This window comes from Protopterus annectens, chromosome 9.part0 (genome assembly GCF_019279795.1).
Source record: "Protopterus annectens isolate FY-2018-M chromosome 9.part0, PAN1.0, whole genome shotgun sequence".
Classification (NCBI taxonomy): domain Eukaryota; kingdom Metazoa; phylum Chordata; order Ceratodontiformes; family Protopteridae; genus Protopterus; species Protopterus annectens.
Window position 1 is genome coordinate 867,581,241 of NC_056743.1, and position 14,783 is coordinate 867,596,023.

The window sequence follows — 14,783 nt, forward strand, 5'->3', positions numbered from 1 at the left end:
AGTCAAACCCTGTACTAGACTACAGGAAGCAGTTTATTAACAGCCTAAAACATTAATTTTCTACACTAAGTGCCTGGTACGGGCTCAAAAATATGGCATTTTCAACTGTATACCTCAGAGAACCAAAAACAGTTACTTTTCCATTTGTCTGCATCATTTCTACCCATTTTCCAACTCCATATATGCTATCTGGACTTCCCATCGCAGATCAGGAACTCTAGACAGCAACTGGTGAGGCCCTAGCAAAGTGAGAACCTTTTTTGCAATGCTCTTATTATTTTTGTTAATTTATGAGGGAAGGGTCATGAATAAACAAAGTGTCATAACAGTCAGTCCTATTCCCATTAACATTCTAGGCCATGCATCTACATAGTTTTTGACATAACGGACGGTCTTTCCTATATTGAAGCACTCCCAAACTAAAAACCAATAACAGCCTTCCAGAAATTAAGTCTCTCACTTCTGGGCCAAACATGGGTGCCCAAGACAACATATTAGATCATTGAATATATCGCATTAAAAAAAAAAAAAAAAATTTGATCTGTATTTGCTCTGTATTTGAATTTTTTATACATCTCTTGGAGCTTTTCTCCCCGGGCCTCTACTGAAAATGGACATGTATTCAGCTAGACTAGCCCGGTCAACAAATGTAAAATAAATAAAAAATAATAAATAAAATAAAATCTAACTGAACTGCTAACAATGTGCTTACATTAGAAAAACTGAAAAGAACTTTGCATTTATATACTCACAGACTTGCATATGAACATACTCCACATACTGCTCTGGACTGAGAGCAGGGTAACATTTGATAGGCTGAGGCTTTGTAGCAGACGGAGGTCGTAGGTAAGGATGGTGGCAGATGCGAGTGGTATGCACTGTGACAACATAAGAACAAGACTGTGGTTCATCTACCCGAGCTATGTAATCTCCAGAGCCTTCCTCACACATAAACTGTCAGAAGGAAATTAAAAAAAAATTAGAATGTATGACATGAAGCATAGGTATTAACTTTGTTTTCCTGTTTAGTTAGTAAAGGTGGGTTTCACTATCAAGACAGCTTACAACCCTAGCTCTGTGGCATACAGGGATGAAGCCCTAATTATGCAAACTTAACCAGTTAGGCAGACTGGTCTGAGGACATTTTTCAGCCACATCAGTTAGAAACAGTGAAAAATATGATGAAGCAGTACAATACACAGAACTAGAGCACAGTAGAAGAACTATAAACCAGACAACTGCAGTTCAACCAATAGTTTGGAGTGAACATCTCATACTACCTTGTCAATACTGGGAAGGAGAGACATGGTAGTCACAGTCAAGCAAATTGCTATCATGCAAGCAGAGACTTGCACGATAACGGCAACAGGACTGGAGGTGTGGGCATGGTGCTCCAAGCAGGTGTAGGCAGATCTCACAGTGTGCATGTGGTAGCATGCACACTCCAAGGGAGGGCACAAAATGACCATCAAGCGATACAAATACTTATGTCAGCTGCTGGAAGGTGATAGGTACTTAACCACAAACCCCTAATGACGGTTTATAAGACAGCTCCTGCAGAATGGAGGGATGCAGACCTAGGCAATGTGGGAGAAATAAATCATCTCATAACATTAGCCATACATTTTCTAAATACTTCCAACAGCAGACAGTGTTTCTCAAAATACAAAGCATTTGACTGGAAGGAACAAAGCAGGCTATTTTTGCCAGATGTTCACTAAAAAGGTAATGTGAAATGAAACCAGTAGTATATGTAAAGTACGTAACAGTAATACAAAGTTCATTTCAGCATACATTTCAGCAACAGCAGCACTCATTTCAAGTGCATAATAGTTTTCGGGGTTGACAATCTTCAAAAAGTTGAACAATCCATTACTAGGACTTCCACTGACTGATCAGACTTCAGACAGGCTTCCATTCTCAGATCATATTTAGCTTTCCCTAGTCTTAAAAAGCCATCAGTTGTTCCCCATTATCTGGCCCGGAGGTATCTAAGCTTAAAGGGACCAGTTCCTAATTCTCTGTATAAGTGCGCTTTTCCTTTATTTAGTTCCCTTAATCCTTACCAAATACAGCACCAAAAAGCTCAGCGAGACTCATTAAAAATTAATTTCTACTAATAACATTACATGTATGGGTATTAACTATATGCACACACAGATGGCTGTGTGTGTGTGTGTGTGTGTGTGTGTGGTGTGTACATATATATATATATATATATATATACACACACACACACACACATATATATATATATATATATAAAACATACATACACAAACACATACAGCCATGTGTGTATGTGTTATATAAACCATCTAGATTTGTATATATATATATATATATATATATATATACACACACACACACATATACATGTAAGAATACAGCACATATATTCATTATATTAACTGATGTGTTTACTTTCACTGAATAAAATCATTGCAATGCATCAAAATTAACAAAAAAAAAACAGTTTTAGGTTAGATGACGTCTGTGTGCGCACAGCTTTCTGTTTGGAACAAATGTTCTCATAAGGAGGGTTAAACACTATTTGATTACATAGTTTTGTGTGTTTGTATTAAGTTAACAGGTTATGGGTGTGTTATGGGGTTCTTTGAGGGTTTTCATTAAAACAAATTTCTTATAAAATGTGAAATTTGTTCAAATGGAGAAGACAAGAAACAAATGTATAGTAGATCAACCTGCCAAACATTACATGTTACAAAAGCTGTGAACAGTTATGTAAAAAAGTAGTTATATATAATCAATGGGAATAAATTACCTCATTATAATGGCTACACTATTACCTCAGAATGTGAATGATCTCACACGTACAGGCAACAAAGGATTGAAGTACAGAATTCTACTAAGAAATGAATAGTGCAAATAAAAATACTGCAGGAGACCCATTTGAGAAAAACTGAGTATGTGAATTTGATAAAGAGATTTTTAGTACTTGTACCAACTGCTACAGGAGCTCAAATGGTTACAGAAGAGGGAAAAAAGATGATAATGGTATATTAGTGCTAGTAAGGGGCAACTGGCAATGGAGGAGGATTATGCTGGCATGTATTTAAATGCCACCAAAAATAGGTTATTATAGAGCTTAAAAGTTTTTGGGAGAAATAATCTGCTTTCAGCAGGAAATATTTATAAGTAGGGACTGGAATTTGATTTGCAACAGTGAATATGTATCGGGAATTTAGAAGGAAAAATATAACAAAAAAGGATAATAGTTCTGAAGAAATATCTATAAATATCTGGTATGGAAAACATTAATTCAGTAGTAGAAATATGGAGAGAATCTACATATTATTCCCCAAGGTACTATACAACTGGGCTAAACTAGACAAAATTTATACTTCATTGGAACATATGCATTTAATTGACAGCTTCGGCATACACCCAAAACTATTTCAGATCATGCACCAACAGTAACCAAGATAAAAATGAAGGGTAATTATTAAAAATGATACACTGGTGCCTCCTCACCTGTTGAGAGGAGTTTAAGGAATGGGTAGGAGAAATTATTTAGGAGTTATTAGAAAAGATAAAATTCTTCAGAGGTTACAGATAAAATGAAAGTGCCAGGTGCAACTGCAGAATGCTAAAGAGTAAATAAGGGAGTCCCTGGATAATACGTATTAATTTAAAAAGACTGCTGTTAAGTAACTTTTTGATAACTTCAGAGCACAAAAATCTTTAGCACAACTTAAGCAACAGAAAGTAGAAAGAGTTGTTGCCAAACGTAGGCAGCCCTACAAAAAGGGAGAATAACCACTAGAGATCCTGCAAAGGTATTTAGACAGGTTTCAGAAATGTTATGAAAATTTGAATAAAAGCAGAGAAATTTGGAAATCAAGAAAAAGCACAAATGGAAATATTTATGGAAGCCTTACATATGCCAAGGTTAGAGGTAGAGGAGACTCAACAATTAACGGTTAAGATAGGAGGAGAGGAGTTAAAATGGTGATGTATAACCACTCTGCAGGAAAGTCTCCAGGAATAGGTGGTATTCCGGAAGAAGTTTGGAAGCTATGGAGGGAGGAAAGTGATAAAGATCTGTAAGGTTTTGTATTTTAAAAGGAGGGGAATACCAGCATCCTGCAAAAAAAGCTGTGGTGGCTTTAATACCTGAAAACTGTAAAGACCCATCAAATCTAGAATCATATATTCCCAGTTCAAACCATGATTATAAACTGTTTATGTCTACAGTGGACAAAACAAGGAGTAAGAAGTTGCCAAAATTGATGGATATGAACAACGTGATTTTGTGAAGGGGAGACAAACATTTGACAGCATTAATAGAACAATGATGATCCAGAAGGTAGCAGAATGGAAGAACATACTGCTGGCTGTTGGTGGGTCTTGATTCAGAGAAAGAATTCAGAGTAAGCTGGGGTATTATGAGTAGAACAGAAACATTTGCATTCCCTGATACAATAATTATTTGTGTTGTACTTAGAACTACTGGCAAAGAAAATAAGGGACCCAGACATAATTGGTATGGTAAATGATGAAAAGTTGGCTTTATTTGCAGACGATACTTTGTACCTGAAAAAAAGCAGAAAAGATCACAGTATCGTGGAACATTCTGAGACAGTTTCAAGTTTTTAGGATATAAAAATAATGAAGATAAAACAAAGGCTATAGCTGTAAACTATGTAACCACACATGAATTGGTTCAGCAATACCCATATTTATGGGGGCGTGATAAAAGTATTTAGGAGTGTAAGTTAAAAAGGATTCTGTTATGGCAGCTAAAGGTATGTGAGAAGAGACTAAACAAAAGAGAACACAAAAACTGAGAAACTGGAAGATCTTGTTTTGGATAGCAAGATACAAGGAATAAAAATGTTTTTTAGTCTTTTTAGTTTTTATACACAGGTCAGGTACAATTTTTTTTATCAACCACAGGATAAGTGGTGGATAGTAACAAATAGTTGAAAATTTTTTATCTGGGAGGGGAAGAGGACAAGAATCAATGACTGAACCTATGAACTTATAAACTAATCCTTCCAAAACAGCAAGGTGGTTTAGGATTAACTGGTTTTGGAAGGATATTTTAGAGCTACACAGTTAAAGCTCTTATACATAACACAAGCAGAAAGCTATAATTCAAAGAGGAAAGGTATGATGATGATGAAGGGGGGGGGGATTCAAGAAATCAATAGACTAGGATTTTGGATGTAAATCCTTATGGAGAATAACAGTCACACAGAATATTACACTTAAAAGTAGCAGAAAGCATTCTAAGAGACACCACAGGAATGGAGAAAAGAGATTGTCGATAGGGATGACTGCAATTATGTGTACACAGAAATTGCAAGAGGGGCTGGAATTTACTGAAGGAAATTACCAAAGGAAACAAAGTATTGGGAGAAAGTTAGAATGGGAAAGGTAAAGGAATGGAAGGGGCCAAGAAATATTTGGACTGCAAGCTAGAGACTGCCTTCCCTGTAACGGAATGATAAAATACAGGCAAAAAGAAAGGGATATGGGAATCCTAAGTGAAAGACCTGCTATGGTAGAGTTTTGAGTTGAATGTAGAACTGAAGCTACTGTTATAAAAGGGATAATTAGTAGGGCATATAAAACATTGCATGACAACTATAGGAATCAATCAGAGGAGGTTAGAAAAGCTTTGGAAGACAGACCAAGGAAGCAAGTCACAAAAACAAAGAGGACATGTGTATGAACTTCCAAATACACACCAAAGTCTAGATTTATTATTTTTGCTTGGAAGTGTTTGCATAGACATTTTTATATCCCAAGACTCCAAATAACTTTTCCTCAGGCAGACAGCAAATACTGGAGATGTGATGGAGAAGAAAGCTGGAACCGGGAACATGTATTTTGGGAGTGTAATGAGTTGGCAGAATTTCAAAATTCCCTACAGAATACTCTTATCAGAAGTACTGGGCCATCAAATGGGTGTAACTAAGGATTTTTTTTTTGAGCAGAGATACACAACCTGTATTGCCTAGACATAGTAAGGCCTTAAGTTTAATTCTGATGGCTGCCAAAAAAGAATTACCAGAAAATGGAAATCAATCTAAATCAACTATATCTAAAGTAGTAAATATTGTAACGAGACAAAAAGAACTGGAAGTTGGATCTTTTAGGAGCAAGTTATGTAAAAGAAATTTTAGAAATACCAGCAGACAAATGTTTTGGAGGAGTAATGAGGTTTAAGGGAAGGTAGAAACTGGCCAACCTATGTAATGTTGGATTGATTATATTGTATAGAAGAATATATACGTGAGGAGTAATGTTCGCAACTGAAGATGTTAACATGGTTTGCTTTCCTTTATATAAATATGTTTAAGTATGTCACAAAAGTTATTTTAAGCACTTTTTTACTGAATTAACAAAAATGGTTTCAAGCATTTCTGCAGAGGACTAAACCCCCATGACACCCAGTAAAATATACATTAAACTCCAAGATTATACAACAGTGGGGAAAAGGAGAAACTTCCTCATCCCACTGTTGAACAATCACATACTGAAACATTACAGACAGTATACTACAGTGCTCAGCAAATAGGGATCCATCAAAAAAGGAGACAATTTCCATTCTGGCAAAGAGAAGTACAGTTGTGTACATTTACCATAAATGTAGATGTTCGAGTGTATTCACTGTTGCAGTCCTAACCAGTGGGTTGATTACCAAAGCCAAGAGAAAAAGGGAGGAGGAACCAACCGAATCAAGGACTACAGATAATGCCCTGGAGAACAGCAGTGGCAAACCCAGCCCTGGCTCTTGAAAACAAAGGCAAATGATAATGCTTTGTGAAAGTGTGAACAGAAGACCATGTGGCAGCCTCCAAAACGTCTTTAGTAGAGACACCCCTTAAAAAGGCTGCAGAAGTGGAAGCTGCTCCAGTTGAGTGGGTCCTAACCCCTTGAGGAGGAACCTTGCCATGAAAGGAATAACAAAAAGTAATACAATGTGCAATCCATTTAGAAATGGTTTGCTTAGAAACAGCCTTGCCCTGGGCTCCAGGGGCAAAATTGACCAAAAACTGTGTTGATTTATGAAGGTCTTTAGTCATATCCAGGTAAAACCTGAGCTGTCTATGCACATCAAGAGAATGTAGGAATCTTTCGCCTCTATTTCAAGGATTAGGAAAAAAGGTAGGAAGTTGTATGGACTGATTAAGAGTCGGGCTAGAATCCACCTTAGGCATAAAGGAGGGGTTGGTTCTCAGAGACCCTATCTGCCTGGAAAATAAGAAAAGTCAAAGCATGCAGCTCCGAAACCTTCCTTGCTGAAATTATAGCCAAGAGGAAGGCAGTCTTCCAAGAGAGAAACTTTAAACCTGCAGTGGCAGCTGGCTCAAAAGGAGGAAGAGTGAGTTTCTCTAGAACAAAATTAAGATCCCAGGCTGGAGTAGGCACCCTTCTGGGAGGTTTTAAGTTACAAGCACCTCTGCGAAACATTTTTATCAGGGGATGAGAGAAAATGGGTTGTTCAAAAGAACAATGAGCAGCAATGGCTGAAGCATGGAACTTGATAGAGGAAAAAGAGAGACCACCCTGAAGCAAATCAGCCAGGTATTCCAGGATCAAAGGAAGGGTACACTCAGAAGAAGATTCCCCTCTAGCCTGCATCCAGTGAGAGAATCTTTCCCATTTGCCAGCGTAGGACTTGCTAGTGCTGGGCCTCCTGGCCTCCCTCAGCACGTCAACCATCTGCTGGGAAAGGAAAGAAGAAAAGGATGGAGTCATACAATGAGCCATGCTGCCAAATGGAGAGACTGAAGATGAGGATGTAGAATGTTTCCCCCTTCCTGAACTAAAAGATCTGGCTTCAGAGGAACATGCCAAGGAGGAAATTGGGAGGGACTGCAAAGCAGTGGATACCAATGCTGTCTGGACCAGTCCAGAGCTACGAGAATAGTCCTTGGTCGTTAGCCCCTGATCTTCAATAATACTCTGGGAAGAAGAGGAGGGAAGGCATAAAATGACAGCAGCGTCCAAGGGAAGGACAGAGCATCCACTTTTCAGGCTCTGCTGTGATGCTGTCTGGTGCAAAAATGAGGTAGAAGATGGTTGCTGGAAAGAAGAAAAGACCCACTTGAGGAGTGCCCCAAAGTTGAATGATGCTGTAAAAAAACTGCTCTGTTCAGCTGCCACTCATGAACCAGGGTCTGTCTGCTCAACTGGTCTGCCAAAACATTGAGCCTTCCTGGAGGAAACTGAGCTAGAAGATGCTGCTATGGACCAAAGTCTCGTGCTCTGTCTGCACAGAAGATAAGAATGAGTCCCTCCCTGCTTGTTGATGTACCACCTGACTGTGGTGTTGTCTGTCCTGACAAGCAGGGTCCCTGGAGAAAGAAGATGCTTGAAAGCCAGTAAAGCCTGCTGGACTGCCATCAACTCCTTTAAATTTATGTGCAGGTGCATCTGCTGAGCATTCCAACTTCCCTGTATGCATCTGCCATCCAGGTGAGCTCCCCACGAGTAGCCCGATGAGTCTGTGGTAAGAACTTGAGTGGCAAGGGATGGGCGAAAAGGCATGCCTTTGTTTTGTAGACAGGCTGTTGCCCACCATAGAAACTCTGTCTGCAGACATGAAAGCAGAGGAATTATCACATCCAGGTCCTGTGTGTGTTGACACCAAATGTTCTTGAGGTACCATTGTAATTTCCTCATATGCAGTCTTGCATACGGAATCATGAGAATGCAAGAGGCCATGAATACCAGAGCTTGCAGGTATTTCCTTGCAGGGAGCTGGGGCAGGCTTGCCAAGTACTTGGAGTAAACTGAAAGAGTTGTCTGCTTCTCCTGGGTAAGATATATCATCTGGACAGTTGGGTCTTTGGATGGCACCATTTTTGATTTTTCCTCATTGAGAGTGTAACCCAGGGAAGAGAGAAGAGTCTTTACAAATTCTACATCCTTTAACAGCTGTTCCTGAGATTTCGCTTGAATTAGACAGTCGTCCAAGTATGGATAAATCTGAATTTTCTTCTGCCTGCAAAAAGTAATGACTGCAGCCAGGCATTTTGTGAAAAGTCTGGGAGCAGTAGATAAGCCAAAGGGCAGCACAGAGAATTGATAATGTTGCTTGCCCACCCTGAAACGAAGGTACTGCCTGCAACTTTCCCTGATAGGGATGTGCAAATAAGCTTCTTTGAGATCCAACGTTACCAGCCAGGAATCCTTTTCCAACCTCGTCAGCAACTAATGCAGAGTGAACATTTTGAACTTTGGAATTATCAAGAAAGAATTCAGGGTGGATAGATCTAGGATAGGATGCCAGGTGCCTTCTTTTTTTGGAACTAGGAAAAGTCTGGAATAGAAACCCTGGCCCTACCTGCTGAGCAGGAACGGATTGCATTGCTCCCAGATGTAACAGAGACAAAATTTGCTTTTCTACTTCTGCCCTTTGGTTTGGAGGACTGTCTGAGAATCCTTTGGGTACTGGAAAAGTGTGGAAAGAAAACTTGTGTCCTAGGGATACAGTTCTGAGTACCCATTTGTCGTCAGTGATGGTGGCCCAGATATTTGCAAAAAGGGCCAACCTTCCCCCTAAAGGACTCTCCGGGCAAGCAAGAGCAGGCAGAAGTTGGACAGAGTCATTGAGAATGTTTAAATTGAGATGCAGGCTTAGAACTTTTCCGCCTTGGAAGAGGAAGCCTGCCAACGCTTAGACCTTTGAGGGGTAGCCACCTGTCCCCTAGAAGATTTGTAACCTCTAGTCCTAGAACGGTTCTGTCTGCTGGTATCAGGGAACGTCCAACTCTTAGAAGGGTAATTCCTGCTAAAGAGAGGAGGCTGAACTTGCAGAAAGTCTTTAACTGTCTGCATAGACTTGGCCTTGTCTTCCATCTTCTTGAGCACTTCCCCTGCTTTGCTGCTAAAAAGACTGTCCTTAAGCAAAGGTACATCCAAACGCTTAGCCTTGACAAGCTCTGGTAGGGGCTGCTCCTTGAGCCAAGCATGCCTTCTAATAACACAGCCAGTAGCTGTAGCCCTACAGGAGGCTTCTAGAATGTCAAAACCACAAAGTAAAGAACGTTTATTGACAAGACTGGCAGAATTCAGCAAATCATGCATATCCTTACTCTCCGCCAACAGAGGCACACTTGCTATTCTAGACTTAATAGCTTCCAAGGTGTGCTGCTGGTACTTCAGCATATGAAAAAGACAATTAGTAGATATAACAGCAAGAGTGGCAGAGGTATAAACCTTTTTACCCCACCTATCTAGTTTCCTAGACTCCCTGTCAATAGAAACAGGATTTTTAGTAATAGTGGCCTTAACTCCTTTAGGGCCTTGAGAAATAACCTCTGGATAAGCCAATGGATTCCTGAAAAGAAACAAATGAGAATCAGGAACTCTCTGTAGTACCTGTCAGGTTTCCTGGGAGCAGGAGGAACTGAATTTGGAGTCAAGGAATTTTCCAGAAAAACATCATCAACCACTTCCAACACAGGTGGAATAGCCAAAGGCTTATGCTGAGGCAAATCTAAAAACTCCCTAATCCTTTTCTTAGAAAGGGGATAATCCTGACTTTCCCATTTAAAGTGTTCCCTGAGAGTATTTAAAGCATCACCAAAAGAAAAAACTTCTGGAGGAGAATCAGAAGGGATGGACTCCTCTGCATCCGAGTCCTCAAAAGGAGAGAAAGCTTGAGAAACTTCTTCATCAACAGAAATGCTAGAAGTATCAGAACCTGAATAAGAAAGCCTCAAGAGAGATAGCCATACCTCTTTTTGAAGGAGGAGGCTGTGAACTCCTAATAAGAGTCAAAAGGTCATCAGCCATTTTAACCATTTGAGAATGAGGGGAACGAGAGGAAACTGGAGCCTGTTCCTTCACAGGCTTACGACTGGAAGATTTACCTGAAAGTCTGAAGGACTAAGGAGGCCTGGCAACCGCCGAAGTTGCAGCAGAAGTCGTCGGTATGAGCTTGCTGTCGGAATGAAGACCGGAGGCCTCAGACACCGGAGTCAGCTTAGTGGCTCTGTATCCAGCTGAACAGGTGGAAGGTCAGAAGGCAACTGAAATGGTCTCAACCGAGGCCTGTGGTTGAAAATCTGCGGGCTGCAGAGGCTGCAAAGGCACCTCACTGGCTTATCAGAGGACTTGACCTTCAGAAGCCTGTCGCGGTCCTTATCCTTACGCTTCTTGGGGATATCCGAAGCCTGAAGACCAGCGGACGCCATACCGACAAACTTAGGACAAACTCCAAAATGTTTAGCTAAAAGCTTAGACCGACGACAAATAGTACGCGGACTAACGGAAGCACAGAGCTCACAATTAGGAACATTGTGGTCAAGGCCTAAACAAATAATACAATAGGAATGAAAATCTCTATGGGGAATCTGCTTTCCACAAGTAAGACAATTACTAACCTTGTCCTGACATTCATTAAGGCAAGAAAAGAGGATCCCCAATGGGGTACTTAGCTGTAGATGACTTCAACTTTGTAGTCAGAAACAAAAAAGGTAAACTGCCGACCGGCACTTATGCAAGAAATGCTTCTGCTTCGGGCTCCGCAGCAAGTAAGACTGAGTAAGTGACATGGGCTGCCTCCTTTTGTATCGGATGCCCTGACATACTTTACAACAGACAACAGCAGACATCATTTTTACTTACCTTTGGTATTCTGGCAGATCGAGGGCTACCGGGAGCCGGAAAACCAATTGGTTAGGACTGCAACAGTGAAACACGATGAACATCCACAACATAATGCAAGGTAGTTATGTATCACGCAAGTCACTTTGTGCATTAAATGTATTCCACTGAATCACAAAACTCTCTGGAAAAAGGCTTCCCAGTGGCCCCTACGGGGGGTATTTTAAATTGCATTGACTTCACCATTCTTTACAGGTAAGAAGTTTCTTTTGCAAAACTTTAAAATTAAGAAAATGGAAGATGCAATGCTATAGAGAAGTGGTGTTTTTGCAAAGTTGAGAGAAGTAAGTCCCAAAAAATAAGAATAAACAAAGATATTTTTATGTAAACTTTAGAGTTTATAGTAGTAACACATGTGAAAATATTCTTGTAATAATTAAAATACTTCAATACTGCATTGAGAGTCCAGATGATAAAATCATTTCCAAAACTAAATTCTGTAGCAATAAGTTCAAGTCCTATGCAGTTTCAAAGTATACTAGTCAGCTGGGCATAAAAATGTTCCAGTACTGCATTTTGCAAAAGCCTTTTTTTCAACAATGAAGACAAAAGATGGAGGCAGCCTTTTTGAGGCTACATGTTCTGAGGATTGCAAATCTTGCGTGTGAGAACAATGAAAAACTATAGTACTGCTTACACAAAAGCAAAGTACAGTTGTGTAAGTAAACTTACCAAAGCTGTAAATGTTCGAATGATCACTGATGTAAGAAGCCTTCGCCATACAGATTATAGCCTAAGAATACAAGAGCCATCCATCTTATACAGCAAGGAGGCTACAGCCCTGAAAAGGCCAATGTTCGGAAAATACACAAAGGTCCCCAGTCTTTTTTTTTTTTTTTTGCAAAACACAAAAAGTAAAGGAGATTTAAGGTGCAAGCCACTAATACAGAGCTGATCACTTGAACATCTACTGTTATAAGTTTACTTGTACAGCTTTATGATGTTCACCATACAGATCACTGCTGTTGTAGCTTTAGCCATATGAATAGACTACTACAGCATATACGAACTGGGAGAAGGAAGAACGAGGGTCCAGGGAAAATAGCCCTGGCAAAGCTCGTTGCACGCCTGGAGAAGAAATCTAGTTTGCAGTGCTTTGAAAAGGTGTGCGTGTATGAAAATAAAATATACCAATGCAGTCACCGGGCTGAAGAATTAAAACATTAACTTTAATAAAAACAAAACAAAAAAAAACAAAAAAAACAAAAAAAAATCTGCTTCCAATACAAGAAGTACTTTCACATTACAACCATTCTTCAGATCTAGTGAATAAACTCATCTTCAGGTGTTTAAGTTAAAAATAGCCAAACAGATAATGTCTCATACCTTAAATCCACCAATGTTTAGCAATCTAATGAACATGCCTTTAAAACAAAACGAGTAGTCTTACAGGCTGTTAATCATCTCATTCATAAAAAAGCAAGAAGTGTCACTTACATCTCCGCCCCCTGGAGGCAGCTCAAGAAAAGCGAGTGGCACTCATATCCAACAAAAAACAATCACAAAACCAATGCCTGTCATCAGTGGTCAATCATCAGTAATCAAGCAAATCTTCCAAAGGACTGTCCATGCTTCATAAAATCAATATTTACATAGTTGTCAAGGATCACTATCCATTTTTAGGGAGGCTTGATCATTTTGCTTAATTACTCATAAGGAAGCAAACAAGGTCACTTCCAATTGGTGCTTAGATGCAATAATTACCAGTCAGGAACACCACATGACCAACACTGGTTCTGAGTAACCAATCCATATTCTTCAGAATACCAAGATAACATTATTTAGAAGGATCACTATTGTTTCTCCCCTTATTAAGGAAAGTAAATTTCTTAACAGAATACCTTTGATTACTCCACTTTCCCTTAAAACAAAAACAACCAAGATCAGTTCAAATGTCTCTATGTGATCAACTTGATGCCTGCAAAGTTCAGATGAGTCATCCCCAAGGGATCGAAAATCAGATAATGGACTGGGGTCCAGAATCCAGGGTGGATTTAAAAGGCGAGACCAGAGCAAGGGGAAACATGACTTGATGAGGCCAAAAGGGTGCAATAAGGATAATCTTGTGCTTTACCTGAAGTGCTTTCTGAAGAAATTTGGGGATTGGAGGAAAGGGGGAATAAGCATAAAGCTGCCTAGAGGATCAAAAGTGGACTAGAGCATCTCTCAGAGACTCCACCTGGGGGCAAGGAAATCAGGGCAAAGAACCTGCTATACTAGTTGTTGTGGGGAGAGGGAAACAGCTTGCAGCAAGGTTGACCCCGTAGACAGAAGATTCTCTCCACCAACAACTGATTGAAGATTCTCTCCACCAACAACTGATTGACAGACCACTCATCGGGCAACAGAATAGATCTGCTGAGTTTGTCCGCTAGCATGTTAGATTCCCATGGTACATAAACTGCCACATCCTCATTGCTTCTCGACATGAGGGATAGGATCAAGTTCTCGTTTGTTGATGTACCAAACTACAGACATGTCTGTTTGGACAGCAATCATTCCTGGAGGAAGAGTTCTGAAAGTCCTGCAACACTAGGAAGGCTGCCCTCATCTCCAGGACACTGATATGTAAATTAGTCTCTTCTAGGGACCACTTGCCTTGGACTGTCCATACTAAGAAATGCCCCCTACCCCACCCCAACTGGGAGGCATCTGTGGTCACCTTGGCTACCAGAGTGAAGACATGGAAGAGCATCCCTGATAAACCTCATCGGACTGTACCCACTAATACAGGGTACCCTTGCAAACCCTAGAAAGTTTTACCAGATAAAACAGAGGCTGTAGAAGAATTGACTGCTGTACAGCTAAGTCCACTGAAGAACATGAATAGGGAAACGAGCCACTGGGAACAAGATAATAGCCACTGCCATCGATCGTGAAGCCTGAAAAACAAGTTTTGCTGGGGGAAGAAGGGTGAGAAAGAATCCGTCTCACCTGCAACCTTATGGACTGTCCTCTGAAGGAAGGCCAATTGACTGGTGGTGTCCAGGCAAGCTCCTATAAACTCGCAAGACTTGAACGAGTTGTAGATGGGACTTGGCATGACAGACTGATTCCTAAAGACTGGCATAATTGAGGTTTTTCCTTACCTTCTCAAGGAGATGACTGGTTGGGGCAGTGAGGAGCCAGTC

General features: G+C 40.2%; 1 protein-coding gene across 2 annotated transcripts in view; it reads right to left on the reverse strand.

The window, feature by feature from the left end:
• Positions 1 to 14,783, reverse strand: part of OS9 (OS9 endoplasmic reticulum lectin) — a 1,402,051-nt gene that overhangs the window by 845,392 nt on the left and 541,876 nt on the right. For both annotated transcript variants that reach the window (XM_044083591.1, XM_044083590.1), the window contains exon 6: positions 753 to 954. In XM_044083591.1, coding sequence (XP_043939526.1) covers positions 753 to 954 — 202 coding nt within the window. The remainder of the gene's footprint in view (positions 1 to 752; positions 955 to 14,783) is intronic.